Source organism: Furipterus horrens, unplaced genomic scaffold, assembly GCF_987537825.1.
Source record: "Furipterus horrens unplaced genomic scaffold, mFurHor1.1.pri manual_scaffold_2, whole genome shotgun sequence".
NCBI lineage: Eukaryota > Metazoa > Chordata > Mammalia > Chiroptera > Furipteridae > Furipterus > Furipterus horrens.
Window position 1 is genome coordinate 140,575,437 of NW_028327172.1, and position 23,252 is coordinate 140,598,688.

At 41.8% G+C, this 23,252-nt stretch overlaps 1 protein-coding gene across 1 annotated transcript in view; it reads right to left on the reverse strand.

Annotated features, from left to right (window-relative positions):
* FRMD4A (FERM domain containing 4A) overlaps positions 1-23,252 on the reverse strand; it is a 212,186-nt gene that overhangs the window by 180,279 nt on the left and 8,655 nt on the right. The window contains exon 2 of the mRNA XM_090266546.1: positions 6,897-6,962. Coding sequence (XP_090122672.1) covers positions 6,897-6,962 — 66 coding nt within the window. The remainder of the gene's footprint in view (positions 1-6,896; positions 6,963-23,252) is intronic.

Below are 23,252 nucleotides of genomic sequence, written 5' to 3' on the forward strand. Positions count from 1 at the left end.
TGTTCCCACCTAGCACAGAGCGCACCATCTTTTCCATCAAGGCCCTCGCTGGAGAAAGGACATGTGCAGGTCCCTCCCAGCTCGCCAAGGGGCAAAACTCCTTAGCTGCTTACTTCACCCAAGGGTATACTTCATGGACTATTTCTGATTCCTCCAAAGCACTGAACAAACTTTTGATTACCTGTAGGACTGCCATTGTGTTATCTGTCCCTAATCTATACCTTAACACCCATTTGCTTCACCATATACCTTTAAAATGTAAATATGGTCTGCCATCTCCAGGGACTTGAAAGACATCTGTTTGGCTCATTGGTGCAGTGCCCAGCTTTGCAGCAAGAAGTCTAATAAATGATGATGGCAATCATGGTGAAGTCTGAGGTCAGCCCAAAGCAGTGTGGCCTCACAGCGTTTGGCTCCTATTTTATGGGGTGGCTGGTGGCCTGGGAGGTCCCGGACAGAAGGTTTGCAGCACCGAGGTCCTTGGTCTGTGCCCAGCTGCTGCACACGGTTTCCCAGCCCTGGCTGACACTGGACCTCCTGGTGAATTCAGACCAGACAGGAGCAGATGGCAGACCTGGCTCATGCGTCGGCGGATGGGCCAGCAAGCAAACTGAGCTGCCCTTCTCAGTAAGAAGATAGAGAATCCACCCTGTATTTTTTTGTCTTGGCAACATGTGCTTTGGGGGGAATTCCTGCTTTACTTGGATTGATATCCAATAAATCCCCTGTATTTTTACAGAAGAACATTATAAACCCTGCAAATAGCTGAGGATGGGGTGTGAGAGTGGGTGTGTGCACACAAAGAAAGATCCTGGGTCTGTTCATTAATGCTCTGTAGCATGATTAGGGTTCCAGATTTTTAAAAAAAGTCATATGCAGTGTTTTCTGTAGCCTATTCTAGGCCAGGATATTTACTTTGCCTTTAACGCTGCTTTACTCAGAGCGCACATTAACTTACTAGCATCATTGTCTGCGGAGGCAACACTGATTTAATCTACTTATTTAATCTTCTTCCACACCTGATACCCTCAGGCTTATAGACATGATGTGAAAGTCCTTCATAATCACGTGTCACATGATTGGAAACTGACTGTAAAGAAAGAGAATGACCTGGGTGAGCCCATCTTCAGTTCTTAAGTGAGGTAACGTTCGAAGTCTTTAACTCCAGTCACTTACAATGCTGCTGTCAGGCGCCAACACAGCAGCCACATTACAAGTGAACCACATCATATCTTGGGTTCTTACTGTAGATACTTTTCTATGGTGCAGCGGAAGGAGACTAGGATACAACCATACAAGACCTGTTGTTTAAGCTGTGTGCCCTACTATGTGGCCTTGAGCAAGTAATGTATCCTCTACCATTGGTTTCCTTATCTGAGATAGCACCTGCTATTTATACAGATAATGTGATGATTAAATAAGATCAGCTTCCTAGAAACTTTATAAAGAACTGAAAAATGTAGTCCTTACTGTGGAAGACACCCAGTATTACATCTGGGTGACCATAAGCAATTGTTATGTTGATAACTGTTTCTCTCGTTGAAATGATCTCTCTATTCTAGACGTAGCTTCCCAACAGAAAAATAACAGGAGCCACAAATCTGAGCCCACTATGAAATTAAAAAATTTTTAGTACCCATATTAAACAAAGGAAAAGAAATAGTTGAGATTAATTTTAATTATATATATTTTAACCTAATATACTCAAAGTACCATTTCAACATAAAAATCAGTAAAAGAAATAACTTTTTTTTTCATACGCAGTCTTCACACTCTGGTGCATATTTCACACTGACAGCACATCCAGCTTGGACTGGCCACAGGTCAAGTGCTCCAGCCACACCACACAGCAGCTTTAAATCTTTCCTGATGTTTCTGTCTCACTGGCTTTCTCAAGATTAGGGACACCTTGTCATGTACAACAAAAATCCCATTGCTATCTTTAATTTTCTTGAAAAACACAGACTAGCTGAAGTTTATCAGGATCACAGGACTCTTGGTTCCCCTATTTTAGCAGAAGCAGATGGTTATAATTGTGCTGCCCATGGCCATTGAGAGAGGGGGTCAGAGGAGTGAGACTCTATAATCCTAGAATATTGCTGCATTTCCCTGGGCAGCTTCCTAAACAAAACAAGAAGTGGGGTTCAACTAATTCAAAAAGGCACATGCACTCTTTTGTGTACAATAGCCGAGACATGAAGCAATTTAAGTGTCCATTGATAAGACAAATGGATAAAGAAGATGTGCTACATATATCCAGTGGACTTATTACTCGGCCATAAAAAAGAATGAAATCTTGTCATTTGTGACAACACAGATGGACCTAGAGGATATTGTGCTGAGCAAAGTAAATGCAACAGAGAAGGACAACTACTGTATGATTTCATTTATATGTGGAATCTAAAAACAAAATAAACAAACAAGCTTGTAGATAGAGACAACAGAAACTGATGGTCACCAGATTAGAGGGGTCTGGGAGATAAACAAACAAACAAAAAAAAGGTGAAAGAGATTAAGAAGTACAAATTGCCAGTTTTAAAAATAGATACAGGGATGTAAAGCCCAGCATCGTGACTAGAGTCAATAATACTGTAAAAACTATGTATTGTGTCACATAGGCACTAGACTTAGCAGGATGATCACTTTATCAGGTATATAAATGTCTAATCACTATGTTGTACACTTGAAACTAATATAATAGTGTATGTCAACTGTAATTAAAAACTAAATTTAATTAAAAAGTGTAGTTCATTGTGGCAGAGTTAGGGGATAGAGAGGACTCTGAAGACATAAAATCTGACAAAGTGTCCCTGGGCGCAGAAGGCCATATCTATTTTCCTGGCCCTGGCCTGTCTTCCTGTGGGACAGGAGATCATATGGTACCACAGCCTCATAAGAACCTAATAAGGGAGAGCCACACTTCAGCCATTCCAAACTAGGGGAAATCCATTTGACTTTTAAGAAAACCAAAAAAAAAAAAAAAAGAACCTGGAACCTTCCCTATTAATGGCTCCTATCGTTTGACCTTCACTGTCAGGAAATTCTTCTTGGTCTTATTTAACAACTTTTACTCAAATTAAAGCACATTTCCTTTTCTTTGCTTTCAAAATACTCCCCTAAATAAGCGTTCAGATCAGAAAAAGAAAAAGAGTCTTTTTAAATGAGTCAGCATATGAAAATAAGACTTGAAAAGCTCAGTATAAAACATTCATGGCACCCTCTGGTCTGGTCATGGAAGCCTCAGGAAGATGCTGACGGAGAGACAGACATGACGTGGCCGCTCTCATTTTGACACAGGCTTTTCGAGTACATCTCTAATTGTATGAAACAATTCTGTATGACAAAGCAAAAGACATTATCTGAGGTTTGGATCAATGACCTAGACTGATTTGTTACTGAATGCTCACATCATCACTCCAGCTGTTGTTAAGTGGAACTGAAGGATTTAAAGAGCCACATGGTAATGTCCTGGGTGTCAGGGACCTGCCTGTGGATTTATAGATGAGCTTTTCGATATGAAATTCTACTCTGTGCACTCTTGACCTTCACCCTTTTCCCCTTATGGATAATGTAGGATTTCCACAGGGTAATCAGGGATTTGGAAGCACAAATTCCACTCACAAATCTCAAAGGTCTTTAGAAAAAGCATTACAATAGGGGATTATGGCCGTTTTGCTCTGTAACCTAGAGAAAGGAAGTGTGCCATCACTGTGGCCAGGTCTGCGCCACCACAGAAAATTATCTCTGGGGTTGACTGGCTACCGGCATTCTCCTGGTGGGAAGCACTTGTTCGTTGTTAATTCTGTTAGCTCAGTCTTTCCCTGCTTCTGAAACTCTGAGGTATAGCCTTTGTGTATCTCTTACCCTCATAGTTCAACACGGGAGGAGACAGATACCGTGTCACTCCCGAGTTGGACTGCACAGCCATTCTCGGCGGTGCAAATAGACTCTTAAGAAGCTACACCATCGTCTCTCGAGACGGACGGCTGCCGACGACGACGCTCATAGTTAGTGATGGAAAAACTAGGTCTCCTACCTCTGCTGCTACTTAGGAACCCTTTGTCAGTCAGTGCCTTGTGTAAACCCACGTGCTTCTCTGTGGGAAATAAACATTCCTGGAAACCTGGAACCCCAAACCCGCCTCTCCGTCTTATACACTTGTCAGGTAAACCGGGAAACACTGAGAGCCACTGCTTCATCTAAGGCTTGTTACCAATATTCTAAAATTGTTTAACAACAACAAAAACCCTTAGCAATATCGAACCTTATCACTTTGTGAATTTAAAATACCAAAAAGAAGGGTATGAAGTCAAAATGTTTTACACTATTAAAAACCCTGAGATGGGTCTGACAGCCGGAGAATAGGGATTGCCTTTAGAAATTATTGTCAAAAAAAAACCCCACATATTCCTGGACAACAAAACTTTGTAGAGTAGGAAGAAAGGTCATATATTTAAGTTGACTTTTGTCAAATAGTTTTAACTTTATTTCCCAAAGTTTTGCAGAGAGGAGTTTGGAATTGTTCCTTATTTATTTATTTACTTGCTCGAAACTGAGTAAATCCCCCGCCAAGCAATGGTTTTATGGCAAGAAGTTCTTTGGGGAAGTAACACCAGAAACCTTGGGATTTAATCATTCTTTCACTCAACAAGCATTTCTTTAGTGACGTATGTGCCAGGCATTGGGTCGGGACTTGAGATACAGAGATCAAGAGACAGACCCAGCCCTCAGTTTGTTGGTGGCTCTGGGAAATGCAAGTAAACAGGCAATGACAGTGAGTGTGACAATGAGTTGTGACAGTGCTGTAAGAGGGAATCCATGGGAATGGGGGCACAGCTAAGACCCAGCTAAGGAGGGGCAGAGGGCAGAGCCAAGGAAAGCCATGGGGGGAAATGGGTCTTCTAAGCAGTGTCCTGAAAGCTTAACAGAAACCAGCCAGGTAGAGGGATGAGGGGGTGGGGGGTGGAGAAGAGCGTTCTAGGAAGAGGGAATATAACAAAATGAAACATGTTCTAAAAAGGAATGGGAAGAATATGAACTCTTGGTTGGCCTAATTCAGCATTTCCTTGATTGTGAAAGACTGAGGATGACCTTTCCAAAACTGTGCACCATTCAGAATAAAACATCTCTTCTGTGACTCGAGTCCATTTCAGATGCCTCCAATCATACTCTCTCTCCCAGGGCAGGCTGGCCAAGAGATAGTAACTTCACTGTCACTTGAGGCCTCATTTCCCGTTTCAGAGGGTGGCTGCTGTCTAAGCCTCCAAGCCTTGATATAACAAAAGCACTTAAGACACAGCAGACCACTCACCTGTGGACGGCTCACACTGATCGAACAACTTAAAGCTCCAAATGCTGTGTTAGTTTCTGATCCTGCTAATTGAAGAGATCTTGCTCACTTTACAGTTCCCCTCTAGTACCTCACACCCCAATCCAGACTACAAGTCTGACTCTTCATAAGACTATAGACCTTGCAATCTAGCCTAATAAGGACATAATCCAAAAATGTGTGAGAACGCAACACATGGATGGATAAATCAATCACAGCATCTTTGTCATAGTGAAAAAATTATAAAACAACAACAAAAACTTTAAATGTACCCAAATGGATGAATGATTGATTAGCTAATAATGGTATACCCATTTCTGGAATTTATGTAGCCATTAACAAAGATGATAATTTATAATAACTTGGAAAATGCTAGTAAAAGTAGATGGTAAGTGGAAAAATAAAATATATAGCATTGTACATACATTATGATCACAACCCTATAAGAAATATAAATATGAAGAATATAAATATAAATATGAGACATGCTGAAATGAGAATAGTAGTTGAATTAGTTGAATTAGTACACTGTGATTATGAGCTAGTTCCTATTTTCTCTGTGTCCCATATTGCATTTATAATACCTTTATAATTTAAATTCTATTAAAAGTATTTACTTTTTAAATGAGCAATTGTAACGTTCTGAAATCCAAGCGCCATGTACAAGGGAATACAAGATGTGGGTATTTACCTGTGACCCTCCTCACTGAACAGCAGGGTTCCCCCAAGTGAATGAGCGTGTGGGTGTCATTGTAACCAACTGACCAACTATTGCTACTTCATGGCAAAATGTAACGGATAAGGAGCACTGCCCTAAGAATTTCATAGACATTTGAGAATATCACGTAAATATAGTTAAAAACATTGGAGTTGAGCAACAGATTTGGAATTAAGTTCTTTAAATCAAGTTTGGAAACTTCATCACTCTTTTAGCTCTGGATAAAACAATGTTTGTTTGTTTATTTTCAAGAGTAGGCTGAACAAGACCAGGGTCTATGATTCTAATTACTTCGTGGACTTCTCTGACACGGATGTGTTCTTAATTTGGAGATAAATTAATCGATTTCCTCTGTGTCCGTTTCTCCAGATGTTCAACAGAGATGGGGTGAGGGGTTAACAGCTCTTAAGAGGGGAGACAGAGCCAAGAGATTGCTTCTCTTTCTTCACATCTATGAAAGCATACCTTGAAAATAATGAACTGTTTTCTAGACAACTAACCCAGTTTTAGCTGCAGCAAGAGTTATTTAGGTGATAGTATGATTAACTTCTTCCAAGCATAAAGAACAGCTAATGGCAGCTGTGGAATTTCCTTTTCTAGGGAAGTGCAACAATAGGTTAGATGTACATCTGACTTTGAATGCCTTAGGCGTGGTGTGCAAAGGAACAAAATGAACAAAAATAGCAATCACACACAAAAATACCAGGGTGTGTCCTACTCTTCTCCCATTGATTTTAACAAATTTAGACTGGGAAACTGTTTACATTCTTGCCTACCCCTCAGCTGAATCAAAGTGTGAATCACATCAGTCACAGAAGAAACTTAGAAAGTTGGCCCAAAGTCATTTACCTGTACTAGGAGTTCCAGCTTCCTGTCATCGAGAAGATGTACTTGACATCGACGGCCCTCCGTCATCTGAGAATAAAGAGAAATGAGGGTCACTGAGGGTCTAGCAGCCTGACAAATGTTACAGGGTCCCTGGTGCTGGACTCCGCCAGTAATGTGCCTGTGGGAGAAACTTCCTATGGGATTGGGTGCTGTACAATGTCAATAAGCAGCAGGATGGGCTCATTCCTCCAAAAACATTTATGAGCACTTGCTGTGTGCCATGCACTGTCCTGGGAGATGGGTGTACAGCAGCACAGGATACAAGGTCCCTGCCCTCGTGGAGCTTATATTCTTATGGGGGAGATGTAACATAAAAGAGCAAATACACCAAATACAAGCATAACACAGTATCAGGTGGTAATAAAAGTTATTCATTCTTGAGTCATTCTTCCATTCAATAACTATCACCACGCATTAGGGACAGAGTTCAGTATCTGGCCTCTGCCATCTCTGAACTTTTCCCTCTTTACTGATCACCAGGGAGCAGATGACCGCCCTCTGGCCACTGCATTTGATTTCTGAGCTACTCCTCCCACTCCTTGTTTATGACCCTAGTCCCATAGTGCTTTCACCTGTATGACAGAGGAACCCTGGAGATAAGCACTCACAGCTAAGCCTGACCCCCTAACCCTGTGCCTTTCACAACTAGCACCTCTGTGCAATGTAAGAGAAAGAGCCCCCAGACAGGCACCAGGAGACCCAAGTCAGTCTTGCTCCCACAAGTTACTGGCTGCAGCACATTGGACAAGCCTCTGTTCATCTCCATGCCCCAGGCTCACATACAAAAATAAGTGGGCTGGGCCCAGTGTGTACTGGTGAATAGTTAGTAGCTATTTCTGAATGAAAAAAAGAAAGAAAGAAAGAAAGAAAAGCCTCAATTTGTAGCATTTGCTGGAGTCCTGGTATCACCCTACTGGAAACCCCCTGAAGAACAAGGCTTCTCAGAGATGTCAGGTGGCCACCACTCTGACCAATCATTGTCTTGCTGTGCTCCAAATATCTCCATCATGTCTCATTTCAAGCTACTGTCATGACAACATGGACAGCATTTCCAATAGATGCAACAGAATCAAGTAACCTCAAGACTGCAGATGATAGTAAAGCACAGAAAAATAATTAGGAAGTGACTGATTTTGAGTATTTATTACCTTTGTTTTTAATATAACTTACTTAATGCTATGTTTACATAATTTTAATATTGGCTGTATTTTACAATTGGCATGCAAAATTCCTGAAAATGTAATAATGACAACTAATATTAGCTGGCTCCAAACCCATTCTCTGGATCAGAAGCCACATAAGGTTCCTTCTAGCCCTTGAATTTTTATGTGATTCTGTAGCCTGCACTGAAGCCACTTTCTTTCTCCCCAGCTACCCTCCGCTTCATGAAGATCAAAAGGAAGGACAGATGGGGCAGATCCTGGCCTCACCAATTTGCATGGCCATCAAGGTCGGGTGCTTTCTCCCCAGCACTTTCTCCATGAATCACAAAAAACATGGCCTCTTCTCTTCCTATTCAAACCCTCAGCATGTCCAAAGCTGTGACGCACTCCCATGAGAAGATTCTCAGAGTCCTTCCTCAAAACAAGCCAACCCATCATCCTTCCATCAAGTCAGATTTCCCTAGTGAGGGGATGCTCGGACAGGGCCAGAGCAAACAGTCTCTTGAATCTGAGTTATCATGACTCAGCAGTCCGCAGCTCTGAGAAAAGTCATCAAGGAAAGTTTCACATACTCATAAGCACTCTAACAGAGGTTGAAATAGAGTAAAAATTGAGGGAAAGCTTCAGTCCAAAGGCTTCTATGTTGCACATCTAAGCCAAGGCAGGCAGCTGTGGACTTGAGATGGGTCTATGCAGTCTTGATTCACTCTCTGAAGTCTTAACTTCAAGTGTTGATTGTCTTAGCCACCAAACAGGCTCAAATTCCACTAGAATCCATCAACGTTGCAAATAGTAGTCTCCAGAGCCGAATGACTTAATCTAAAAATTCATTAGCTTCAAAAAATAAACAAGTGGGACTACATCAAACTAAAAACTTCTGCCCAGCAAAGGAAACCATCAGCAAAATGAAAAGGAAATCCACCAGATGAGACAAAATATTTGCAAATCACACACCTGATAAAATGTTAATATCCAAAATATAGGGGAAAAAACCATACAATTCAATAGCAGAGAAAAAAGAAAAGAACCAATCCAATTAAAAAATAGGCAGAGACTTTGAAGAGACATTTTTCCAGTGAGGACATACAGATGGCCCACAGCTACATGGAAAGATGCTCAACATCACTAACCATCAGGGAAATACAAATGAAAACCCCAATGAGATACTACCTCACACTTTCAGAATGGCTGTTATCAAAAAAGACAAGAAATAACCAGTGCTGGTAAGGTATAGAGAAAAGGGAACCCTTGTTCCCTGATGGTGGGATTGTAAATTGGTGCAGCCCCTGTAGAAAACAGTATGGAAGTTCCTCAAAAAATTAAAAAACAAACAAAAAACTACCATATGATCCAACAATTCCATATGTGGGTATTTGTCTGAAGAAGATAAAAACACTAATTCAAAAAGATCTATGCACACCTATATTCATTGTAGCATTATTTACAATAGTCAAGATATGTAAGCAATGGATGGATGAATGGATAAAGAAAATGTGGTGCACATAGAAAATGGAATATTATTCAGCCATGAAAAAAAAGTCCTGCATTTGGGACAACATGGATGGACCCTGAGGGCATTATGCTCAGGGGAGTAAGTCAGACAGTGATAGACAAATGCCATATGATCTCAGCTATATGTGAAGTCTGAAAAAAACATTCACATACAGAGAATAGATTGGTAGGTGCCCAAAAGTGAGGTTGGAGAGGTAGGGGAAATGGGTAAAGGTTGTCAACAGGTAGAGACTTCCAGTTATAAAGTAAATAAGTCCTGGGAATGAAATGTACAGAATGGTGACTATAGTTAATAATACTCTATTGCATATTTGAAAGCTGCTAAGAGATTAGATCTCAAGAGATTTCGTAATAAGAAAAACAATTTGTAACTATATGTGGTGATGGATGTTAACTAGACTGATCGTGGTTATCAATTCACAAGCTATACAAATATCAAATCATTATATTGTACACATGAAACAAATACAATGTTATGTCAATTATATCTCAATTTAAATAAAGAAAAAACTTTCAAAGTAAATAAATAACTTCACCAGGGAAATAAAATCCATCAGCTTCATTTTAATCATTCCGCTAATCCAAATTCAATGAAAGATAATAAAATTTTAAATTAGACTGAAATATGTACATCATACCAGAATGTATAAACACTTCTTTCATCAAAAATCTACACCCAAAATGTTCACATTTCAGCAGGGCAGTTGACAGCAACGGCACAGATACCTTGAATAAATTTTAGATAGCAATTCAGTTCTTATTATAGAAAGAACCTAATTCTAATCAAGTGAACATTCTAGGAAGAGAAGTACTACAACTGTCCAGCATTTTATTTTAAAATTCCTTTAAGAACATTTATTTCAGATCGGAGAAAATTCACTGATGGGTGGGGACAGGGGAGAATTTTAAGAGAGAAATTCTGCTTGTCCTTTGCATCCTTAAAACTCAAAGTTTTGAGCTTCAATGTAGTGTAAAAGGTTAACGATATAAACATGTTCTTGAGTTCCTTATTCACATTCTACTACATTCTATAAAAACAAAGGAATATTGGTATCTGAAAAATATTATTGTATCAAATAAAGTTTTAATCACAGTAATAAGAGGTAGTGTATCACTTTCTCAAAATATTTCAAAACATGCCAAGTGTGACGTGACACTGAGTTCACACCTGTGTCTAGAAGCTTCCTCTGAGGTTATCTGAAATATAAAATTTTCATTACATTATCTCCTCTTCTCCTCAGCACTTTAAGGAAGTAACATACATTGAGATTTTAATATCTACCCGAAGTGTTACAAGTTCTCTCTTCTCTTCAACAAAGCCTCAAAGCTAAGTCCTGGGGAATTTATAAGCATGCTCCCTATTTGAACTGGGAGTTTATACGCTGCCTCCCTTTTGGAAAGCAAAATGCTTCTGAAAAGAGTCAGCCCAGAAGCATGAATCTAAACAGAAACTCAACTTTGAATCATCGTGTGTTTGAAAGTATGACTTTCTTTTACAGCGCTGCTGTAGTTTTTCCTCAAAAGGAGGACCCGTTCATTTTGTCATACTGAGGAAAATGGGAGTATCCTGTTATCAGTTCAGAAAAGATTTACCATTCTGGGTGTGTGCGGAGAAAGCCTGGACATCTGTAGCTTTGTCTGGCTTCCAGGCATTCTGAAATTGCCTTTGGAATACTAACAGCTGGAAAGTGATATTGCTTTCCTTGTCTTCCTTTTCAGCTGCTCGGGCACAACTGGAGCACTGCATCACCCTCACAGGAAAGCCTTTCAGAGAGCAAGGCTTCTCATTCCTGTCAGCTAGCTGGCTACCACCCCAACTGTAAATCATCTTGCTACAATACAATTCTATACCAAGCAGAGGCCTCCCAGGTGCACTGTGATTCTAAAGAATGTATAGAAAAGTGCTGTTTTGAAAGTAAGGTGTCTACCCCATTTATTCAACTTTTCTGTTAAGATATACAGTGAATCACGCAGACTATGCAAAACATAAATTTATGATACTAGCTGAAGTGAGCATAGCAGAATGTGAAATGATATGTGAACCCTAAGTCAGCCAATAAAATTGTCATGCAAATGAACAGCAATTGGGAGGCACAAATAAAATAGTTGATGTGCTAGGGTGGTTCTCCCCACCTCACTCAAATATTACACAAAATGTTGTTGGGGGGGGTGTGGGTTCAGTTAGAATAATGTAATAAAGAAGCTATCTAGAAAAATGAATGAGAGTGTTTGAGCTCAGCCATAGGAAATGGTGCCTGAGAAGCTTCTTTCTCAGCAAATTCATTTTAGATGGCCTGTTGTTTTTAACATATTAAATCAAATTAATTAAGTTACAAATGAGAATTACAATTGTCACATAAGTCAGAAATCTGAAGACTGAAAGTCTGACACATTGTACCCCTGCAGGCAGAATTAATAGGAAGCCAGTTGTGATCAGAGAGGTTCATTCACACAGGCTCTCAAAGGGGGAATGATAACTACGTCCGTCTGAGGGCATCCGTCTACAGTAGCTGGGTTTACTCCTGATGGTGGACAGCATCACTGTCCAACCGCGGCAGAAGAGTCCACCCACTCAGGGCACTGCTAAAGAACAAACAGCAACTAACTGGCAATGACAACCCCCCAAACGGCGATTACAGGTTGCTTTACACGGAAAGCTCAGCAAGCGAAAATACGCTTTAAGAATATTTTCAAATTTGAAATTAAGTATATGCTTCTTATTATCACTTTTTTTCTGTATATATCACCTCTCTCTTTCTTTCTGCCACTTCCTGGATGTCTTCTCTCTCTCTTTTCTTTCCCTCTGCCAAATAATTTATACACTATGGTATACACACGTAGAGGAAGTGCTCTGAAGAAATAACTCTAGTTCCACTGTTTAACATTTTCATAGAAATCTAATGCAGTTGTGTAAATGATCAGGTAACAGATCCTGAAAAAATATGTGGTTTATAAGGGCAAAAGCTAAAATATTCAATTAGCCCATGTTATCACTGTATTTCCTAGTGTTAATTTGTATTGAAATTGTTATCACTGAGACACAGGGGGGTGGGGGGAGAACGGGGTGGGCAGGGGCGCAGAGATGCTGAGAGGAATGTTCCCAGCCCTGCCAAAGCACTTTTTCACCCAGTTACCACATGCCAGCTTGTTTATGTCCCTGGGCATAGTAAGTTACCAAGCTGGGGTTCATATTCATTTTAGAGACAATATCTTTATGAGACAATAACATACAAATATTAACGACAAAGTAAAGTTATAAAAAAGGAAGAATTAACATTTCCCAAACATGCTTCATTTAGGAAAATTATCCATGTTCCCCTAAACAATCTGAAATCCTATTTTTAAAAATATTTATTTTTAGAGAGAGGGGAAGGGAGGGAGAAAGAAAGGAAGAGAAACATCAGTGCCAGAGAGACATTGATCAGCTGCCTTTCGCACTGGGGACCTAACTCACAACCCAGGCCTGTGTCCTGACTGGTCGAACCACTGACCCTTCATTCTGCAGGATGACTCCCAACCAACTGAGCTGTACCAGTTAGAACTGAAATCCTATCTTTTAAAATTGTATCATCAAATATAAAATTCACACTTCCAAAGCATGCTAGGCAAGGACCACACACAGAGATGTAGGTCTTCCAGCATGCCCTCCCTCAGCACGGCCCTGAGGCAGGGAACGTCGGAAGAATCCGGATGTCTTACAGCAGCACCTCACGATCGCCCCTTGACCCAGGCCATTCTGAGACACTGAAGGAAATTCCAGAGACATGACTACAACTTCCCAGTGCAACTCATTGCGGGAGCTTCTGCTCTCAGGGTCACCTCAACACGGCCCTTCCCCCACGCCACTTCAGTTGTCTCCTGAGACAAATGAGAGCCCAACGACCCATCTAGGTACCAAAAAGTCACAAGATCACAAAATCTCAGTAGTCCTAAAGCTGTCACATCCAGGAGATGAATGAATGTCATACATTCTCAGAGGCCTCAAGAAACTCAACCCCACAGAAAGTATATATATAGAAAGGACTTCAAACAAATTGAAATTTGTTAAAAATCATCATCCATTTACTGCCCACACTTAACCTGAACCATGGAAATACCAGATATAATAATAGTTATTATAGGTAATATCATATTGTAATATAAAAATAGAATATGAGGGGGTCTGTGCTCATAACCTTTGAAGGTATAGTGTCCATTTTTATTTTAATTGTTCCTCTCCTATTTATCTCAAGCTTACCTTTTTATTTTTATTTTTGTCTTTAAGTGACATCATATTAAAATAATAATGGAAGGAAAGAAGACACAAGGTGCTAGACACTAGAAATCTGATTCAGAGAAAATGACCTTTTCCCTACTTTGGTCTATGACCTCTGGCAAATTATCCCGCTTTCGTCCTTCCCAGGAGTGTCCTGGATTTTCAAAAAGGACACACCCAAGCCTGTCCTTGAGGCTCTTTGCTTCTCAATACAGTTGTAGCTTGTAAAACCCAGACGAGAGTGATTGGGTAGCTCTGTTAGAAACAAATTCATATGCCAGTGTACAGTAATATAAAAATTGAAATAGCCTCGCATTCTTTTAAGCCCATCCCTCTGCCAGTTTGCATTTGATGAAGTCATAAGTGAGGCCAGTATCCTACTGGAAGATTTTTGTAAAGCATATTTTAGTGCTGCCGTCGCGGCTCAGATATCTCTCTCCCCTCTCCCTACCCGTACCCTTCCTCCCTTCCTCCCTTCAGCAAGAGGGAATTGGGTTTTCTCTGGTAATGCCAGAGAAGTCGTGATGCTGGGTGCCCTAAGGACCCGGGGGCGGGGGAGGGCTGCTGCTGGGTCTGGGGTGGACAGTTTTAGTCTCCGACTCTGCTGCCCTGAAGACCACTGCTGTGTGTGATGGAGCCACAGACGCTATAGGACAATCCATTTCAATCCTCTCCGCAGGGTAAGAAAACACTAATCATCAGTCTCTTAGCCTGTAGTTTAGAAGGTGAGGAATGGACCCAGACAGGTAAGAGATGAGAACATCCAGGCGCTCCATCAACGGTCTTCCGTGACCCCAGGGGAGAGGAACTCCAAGCCAAAGCTAAGCTGCAGGATGTGGGAAGCAAGAGCACGCTCCACCTTCCACAGGACACTGCACAGTATGTGAGGACAGGCTGGTGACGTGAAGGTTGGACAAGTGGGTCTCAGATGTGGAAGGCCAAAGTCTAGCTGGTTCATTTCACCCCAAGTTCAGAGTTATAGACAATCACCCTCCACTGTCTGACAGGCAGCCCTCTGATGAAACGGTCAGAAAATGGACACTGGGAGATGCGAACGCACAGGCTCTGGAGTTAGGTTATGCACCAGGGCCACTACCCTGGGGAGCACAGAGCAGGAAGCTCACTTCGGTTGAGTTAACTAAAGTACTGTTAAGGCTCCAAAAAGGGACCAGCCCTTTCTGCATTACACTCTAGCCACCTGGACACCAAAAGAACATTGTCCAAATTGCCCCCCTTGCATTTTGTCGCTGCTATAGTATCTTCTGAAGAAAGGACATTCTTTACCTCCATTTCAAGTATATTATTAAATCCTCTTATTAACACATATGCACACACATCTGCAGGCTTTTGTTTTCTACCTTGGCTTAGAATCCTAGAGCTCTGGAGTCTCTGAAGATACAAAGACTTAATCCCACTCAACATGGAATGTATTCTTCTTTGGAGGGAGGTCAGAGAAGGGAAGAGTGCCTACTCCTTCCAAGGAAAAGGGAGTTGGGAATTTCCATCGAGAGGAAGTCCTATGCAATCTGGATGGAGGTTGAGAGGTAACAGAGGTGGGAATGTGTAGAGAATGGAATCCTGAGCAGGTCTGAAGGGAAGGCCTCAGGGATCCAAGGCCCGAGGAGGAGATTACTGACTTGTAAAACATCTCTCCCTCATTAGTCACTGTACAACCATTCGTGAAAGATGGATATCTCAATGCGGGATAACAAGTCCTCTCAGGTCTGGCCTCACCTAACCTTATCTCCTTTTTTTTTTCTTCTTCAAATGCTCTCCTTCCCTGTGCCCTCAGTTCCAAGGGCTAGTCATCCTGGACCTCCAAATTCTGTCCTCCAAGAACCACCCTCTCTCATGCCTCAGGGCCTGGCCATGCATTTTCTTCACTGATGTTCTCAAAGGACCACCCCTGCATGTCTCCTCTAGGCCGAGTGCAGAGCCAAGTGTTGGAGACACCGCTGTGACCCAAGAAATCCCAGTACCACAGAGATGGGGCAGGCTTTAGGCCTGAGTGCTGGTCTTATCCTGGAGTCACCAGGGGGGAGCAGTGTGAGACCCTCCACAAGTCACCACACCCACTTGTACCTCAATTCCTAGCCTAGGAAATGCAGACCACCCTAGCACCAACCTTGAGGGGCGGCTGTGGGGAATACCTAAACTTATGTGCGTAGAGTGTGCAACTCTGCTGGGCATGCAGCGGGCTCCCGATCAGTACTATCTTTAGAGGTCTCTAGTCAGGGACTGCGAGGAGCCTCTGAGCACAAGTGTCAGAAAGTATACTCATCCCAGACAGGCTGTGGACCCCTGGGCTCCCCACTCCCCTCCACCACACACACTCTATCAGGATGGCTGGGTGAGGTTACAGCTTCCTGTCCACTCACACCAGATTTTCTGCTACGGGGGCAGGGCGGGTGAGGAGGCTGGTCAGGACAGGCTTCCTCTGGGGGGGCTGTCCCTAGGGCTGGGCAAGAACCAGGCTTGCACAGAACAGAGCTCCGTGGGGCCCTAGTCATAGCTAGAGAGGGCACTTCAGGCAAAACGGCCCCGGAGGCCCCGTCCTTCTCCTGAGTCACTCTGGGCTGGTCGGCAATGATGGAGAGGGGTAATATAAGGCATGCTGGAGCTGGCCTAAGACTGGAGGCTTCAGAAGGTCAGTCATGACGTGTGGGACATACCAGCGAGGGCAATGAGAACTGCCAGCCACAGACTGCAAAGTTCACAATGGAGAAGAAAGACCTCTTGCTAACATGGAGGCCTCCCCTGTGTCCCTTGGCAGGTTCAGGGTATTCTTCTTACACACACACTGTTCACAGCACAGGCATTCATGCAGACACCCTCGAAAGGTGGCTGAGTGAGGATAAAGCCTGAAGAAACAAAACATGCAAACGAGCAACAAGAACCTGTAAGAACCTATACTGCCTTCTGACACCCACGGTTCTTCTTGGAGTGAGGGAAGATGAGCAAACACCTGGTCTCTGTCATGTGGAGTTGCGGCTTCAGTATCTTAGTGACAGACTGTTTTGGATGGAAAGAACACAATTTTTTCCAAAGGAAAAGGCGACTGTCTACCCTTGTTTGGGTTTTGGTGACTGAACATGGAATTTTTATAGTGGAGAAGGAGAGCTGATGAGCAGTTCAGGTGGGACCATACACTCAAGGAAAACAGTTTTTTAAAATTCCAGGAAAAGGACAAAGTTGACTCTATGGATCTAAAAGAATTTCATTTGCATGAGATGAAGACTTTAAAAGTAAAAATTTGATAACACAGTAAAAATAAAATTGAATGAGAAAGTGAAGATTGAGACTCAGAATGAACACCAAGTATCTGCATGGAGAACTCCCAAAGGAGACTAGAAATTAGCGTAACATGTGACGCATCAAGGGCAGAGCACAGTATCCGTATTATGTCCATAGACGAGGAGTGTCATTAACTCAGAGGGTCAGGGGTAGAAAACCAAAGCTGAAATGTAAAGCAAGGGAAGTCTAAGGATAATAAAAGAGCCTTTAAAGATATGTTGAAAGCAAAAAAGATCAAGGAATGTTTTCACTGTTTGGAGCCAATGGACTTTTGTTAAAAGATGAACCACTGATCAGTTCCTGCTTTGTTTCATTCTTCTCAATGAAGACAGGAAATGGTAGGACTAACTACTCAAGAATATAAACCAATTGCACCTCTTCCCCCCAAATAAATTCCAGGTGGTTCATAAAGTTATATATTAAAAATACAGAGGCAATTATTTACCAGACCTTTCTAAACATAAAAGCAATGGATGAGCCAAACAGAAAAATATAAAGATGTAACTATATTAAAAATAATCTTTTTAAACTTCTACTCCACCAAGCACCATAAGCAAAAAGAAAAAAAAATGTAAATTTGTGGGGAGGATGACAACTATAGGGGGAGTTAATATTTAAAAACTAAAAGTATTTAATTAGTAGATAATTACAGATTAATTGGAAAACCCTACAGGAAATAAAACTAAAATTCAAATTACTTTTATATTCTTTGACTCAGTAATTTTTCTTCTAGAGGAGAGATCTATCTCTAGCAATCAGCAGAGTAATCTAGTAATCTATCCTAATGTACTAAGAAAACTAGGGTTAATGATTTTAAGTAATAATGGCCATGACAGTATGTGTTTATTCAGCAAGTGTTTGTGATATATTTATTATGTGCCAGACATCTTACTAGACAAACGATGATGGATATGATTTTGTTCCCATACTTAAGGGGCTTCTATGTCCAGCAGAGAAACTACCCAAATTAACAGGTGATTGCAGTGTAGTTCATGGGACAACAGGGTGGGTATAAGATGCTATGGGGAGGGAGGGAGGGGGACCCTGGGTACTTGGTCATACTCAGGTGAAGAAGTGGTTATCTGCAGAGCAGGACGGCTGGCAGAGGCAACTTGATGTAAGAAGGCCTGGAATGGGAGAGAACATGGCACATTCTGGAAACATGAGCTAGAGCAGAGTGGTGGGTGGGTGAAGAGCAGTAAGGAATACAGCTAGACAACCCTATTTTCACTGACAAGAACGAGAAGCGATCATATATCCAGTGGTCTGAGGATGGCTAAATCACCGATGAGATAGGAAGTAGTCACTGAACATTGTTTTCAAATGGATTTAATCCTAACTGATGCAGAAAGGGGAATCTGGAAAGAGGGCTCAGAGCCTAAGAAGATATACAAGCTCTTGGGAAACTGTAAAGAGATACTAAAGTATAAGCTGTCTTTCTCATATGTATATTACTCCCCCCTCAATGATTTGTAACCAGACACAGTGTGCTGATCAAATTTACAGCTGACAAAGACATATAGATGGTAGCTTCAATTTTATTAAATTGGGATCATACTGTTTATAGTTTTTTTTCCTTTTTTATTTTTGTTCTGTTACAGTTGTCCCAATTTTTTGCTTATAGTTTTGTGTCCTACCCTTCGTTCACACACTAGAAGCATAGCATTCTGAGTAATGGAATTAAGAGGTCTCCACTCTACTATGGTTGAATCATTTCTGGAAATCTGTGTTTAATTCTGGATACCAGATTTCATGTAGGCAACGAAAGAAACTAGAGCAAGGCCAAAGAAGAGGAACCAGACTGGGGAAAGCTGTGGAAGCCATGTCTTCTGAGGACAATGGGAAAATGGCTTGCTACTCCAGGGCAGGGTGCCCTATAATCTGTTGTCAATGTCAACTCACTTTCATGGGGGAAAAGGGAGCTACTACTGATTCTATGAAAATAACAGGTAAAAACTGGACTGTCCTGGTCACGCCTGGGTGTGAAGACTTGCCAATTTGATGACTTAATGCTAATTTGATGATTAAATTTGATAAGTTAATGATAAGGGAGAAGAACATTGCTTTGGGAGGCAGAAATGGAATCAATGAGTGGAAGTTCCAAAAGACACATCTGGATTCAACAGAAGGGAGAACTGTCAAACAATCATCCGTGTTCAAAATGGAATGTGTTGTCTCATTATCACTGCAAGTGATGGGGACAGGGCCAGAGACTGTCAGCCAGGACTACTGTAAAAAGGATTACTGAACTCTGGGGGAAGGTGGGACAGACACACTCTAAGCCTTAGACAAATGTGCACACATATAGACAAGAATTCCAAGAAAATACGTTCATTCTAATAACTCATGTATTTACTTATAATGCTTCTTGTTAAAATATTACATGTAATTTGATAAAACAAATATTCATATCATCCATTTACTGCTTCATAAGACTTTTTTAAAAATCACACTCCAGACCAGCAGGTACAAACATTTTTCCACCTTTTCTTCCTACCAGTTTTCTTCGTATAAGTGTGCGATCAAATGTCCTCTATTTAAAATGCAATGTTGTGTGTGTGTGAAATGGTTATGTGTCTCTGCTGTTGGTTTAGTATTCATTATTGGATAATAACCAAGAACCTCAAAGACATTTTCTTGGTAACATGAATTGCCTATTTGGCTCCAGTATCTAATTCAATGTGTTATTTTAAGTTAATTTTTAAAAATGTTTGTTTAGGTTGTGATCAGCAGATGAGACAACACTATTTACAACTATATGTCTCTTACGAAGCAAGAGGTAACCACATTTTACTGTAAATATTTTGTCGCCATTAAAATGATATACATGTGTGATTGAAACAGAATGACATGACTGTGATAACAGGCACTCTATAAATATTTTTACATGAATAAATATGCATTCAAAAAACATATATCCTTACACATCATTTCAAGGGCAATTCCAAACTATAGGTACTATATAACTTTATTTGCATTCAGTGAGATATACCCCAACAGGCTAAGGGACACGCGCGTTCTCTGTAGTTTATATTATCTACATGACCACACGTGGAATGAGCAGAACTGACATCCATCTCCCAATAGTGGGAGCTGGAGGTCTTGCCTCAGAGATGAGAATTTGGAAATGGGTTTTCCTTCCATAGACAGCCCCCTCAGTGTATCACTATAGTCAAATTCTCCATTAACCCTGGGGAGGTACATGCTCTTGGGGCGAGGGAAGGACAGAAGCCGGTATTCTAGACCATCTGAAAGCTATTGGAATTCCATCCGTAGGTCTTCGGTGACTTCTAATGCATAGTGGGAGAACAGCCACCTACAAAAGTGGGACAGCCCTCCGGGCCACCTGCTTTCACAGAACCTGCATGGGACGCGAAGCAGCCGCTCATGTGCCTGAGTCCGGGGGCCCAGTGCCCAGATGCCGAGTCCTCCAGGTTTGCGGGGAAGCACTCCGGCCCAATTGCTCACCCTCGTGAGACTCATGATTAAATCAAACCAAAGTTTCAGGGGCATCACAGCAGAGAAGATCCGAGGAACAGGGGTATTCCCAGTCTGGAAAGCCACCAGTCCTGCAGGGTGGTCCCAGCTCCAGAAGGCAGCAGCAAGCCCTTATCCCTCCCCAACCCAACACCCCAATAAAAGGTGCAGGGAGAGCTTAGAAGCCTGCAGTGCATAGATTAGGGACATTTTTACAGATATCTTTGATGTCTGTATGGGACAGTCCATCTGGGCTGGAGCCTGCATGTTTACATAAGTATGTTCTCTGGGAAGGACTCTGCTGGAGCCTCGCTGGCAGGGACTTCTCCCTCCCGCATGAGCCACTCTGGCAGTTCCTTCCCTCCATTCATCTTGTCTGAGGTTTCAACACTGGCCGGCTGCCCGTGAACCACCCCAGGCGCCTCCCGGAGACCTGCTTCTGCTGCCCCACCTCCATGCTCTCAGGACAAGTTTCCAGAACTGATGTATTTGTCCCCCTAAAACATTTAGAAGATGGGGCATGAGCCTGGGAGAGAGAGGAAAATGGAAAGGGGTGGAGCGGTGAGGGAGAAGATTCTGAAACCAAAGGTTGGTTTCCCTCCTTTCAGGCGATTCTCCTCCTCAGATGTACATGCTGTCACAGGAAATCAAGCAGTGCCGTCTAATGCAGTGGCACTGCAAATGGGAGTTCTAAGGACATCCAGGGTGCAAATCATTAGTAAGCAGTGATGGCAATAAGGACGTTATGTAGTATCTGTTAGTCAAATCAAAATTCTAATTGGACACAGAACAATTTCTCCAAGCTTTCGGCAGGAGGTAATTACTGTGTTGACTGCACAGAGTGAAAAAGGATGACACTGAGCCCACTGTTTGGACTCTCTCCACAAAGGGAACGAGGGTTATGTTTTTGCCTGAATCTGAACTGATTAACAGATGGCAGGGTTCCTAATCTTTCCTCTTTCCTGGTGTCCAAGGGTTTGCACGTGTCTTTTCAAACCCTCTGGTAACCAAACTTGAGTGTATTTTCAGCATGTGTTTCAGGAAATAAGTTTGTGACTAGATCACTAGATAGAGAAAGACAAAACTTTAAATGAGAACAAATACATGAGGCAGGGGTAGTAATTACAACTGATAATCCTTCATAGTGTCTAGCATGGAGCTTTAAATCCAAGAGTCTCGGTAAATATGGGAGTTATAATTCTTGATGGCGGAGATGGTTTCACGGGTATAAACATATGTCAAAACTTGTCTAACTGTATATACAGTATCAGTATGTGCTGCTTATTATATGCCAATGATACATCAATAAATTCATTTAAAGTACAAGAGTCAGAGACGTTCCTTTCATATATCAAAAGAGACAGACCACCAGAATAACAAGGACAGTTCAATTTGCGCAACAGCACATCTCAATGGGGTTCTTTACATTTCCAGGAATTACTTATTTTTAAAAAATATTTTATGTTCTTTTTATTTGAAGAGTGGTAATTACGGTTTTTCTCAGACATTGTCATATTTGGGACTGAGCCATGGAGACTTTAAAGATCACCTCTACGTGGCTGAGGCCCACTTTTAATCTCTGCTCAGACTGTCTCCTTTCCCAGGCTTGTGTATGACTGCATACAAACTGCCCACTCAGCATCTCCATCTGGGTATCTGTTAAACATCCCAAACTCTATGTCCCAAACAGAATTCAGAACTTATCTTCTCCCCAAACTACCTCCACCACAGCTTTGCCCTCTCACAAAATGCCAACTTTCTATCCTCATGTTCCATTCTTCAGGCCTCTCACGTTCTCTCTTCATCTCATACTGTATATCAACCCACCAGAAAATCTTGTGGGTTCTCTTGAAATATCCAGACCCTGAACACTTCATCACCTTCTGGATTCTTACAATGGCCACCCTTGCTGTTACCTCCACCTGCCTTGTAGTCTGATCCCCACAGAGCATCCTAACCATCCCTGTGCAGCCCGAGTGCAGTCAGAGTGCTCCCCAGACCCCTGCTCTGCAACAGTCCCATTGCCCCAGTGCACAGCCTCTGTGTCCCCCTCACCTGGCCTGCTTTTCCACACTCCTCTCCTTGCTGTTCCCTATTCTTTGGCCTCAGGGTATTTGATGAGCTCTTTCCTCTGCCTGTAATGCTCTCCCCCAGACACACACAGCTCACTCACCTCTCTTCACACCCTTTAAAAGCGTTGCTCAGAGATCACCTTTTCATAATGTCTTATCCAACTCTTGTATATAAAACAGCAACCTTGCCATATGTCCCATCCTTTGCTCTATTTTTCTTCACAGCAATTATCACCTTCTAGCACTCTATAAAATTTACTTAATTAATATGTCTATTGCTGCTTCTTCCCCTTAGAATGCAAGCTCCCTGATGGCAAGAAGTTTTGTCAGTTTTACACACGGACACATTCCTGGCACACAAAGGAATACCTACAAGTGTGTGTTGACTGAATGAAAATGAATGAATGAGTTGTGGTGTTTAGATACTTCCTGTCATTTTGCCAGCTAGGGTTTGCAAGGCCATATCCACATAAAGGATAGCTGTGTTGCACCATCCTTGTTCTCTTCTCTTTGACAAAAAATAATGTGTACAGAGTAGTCTGAG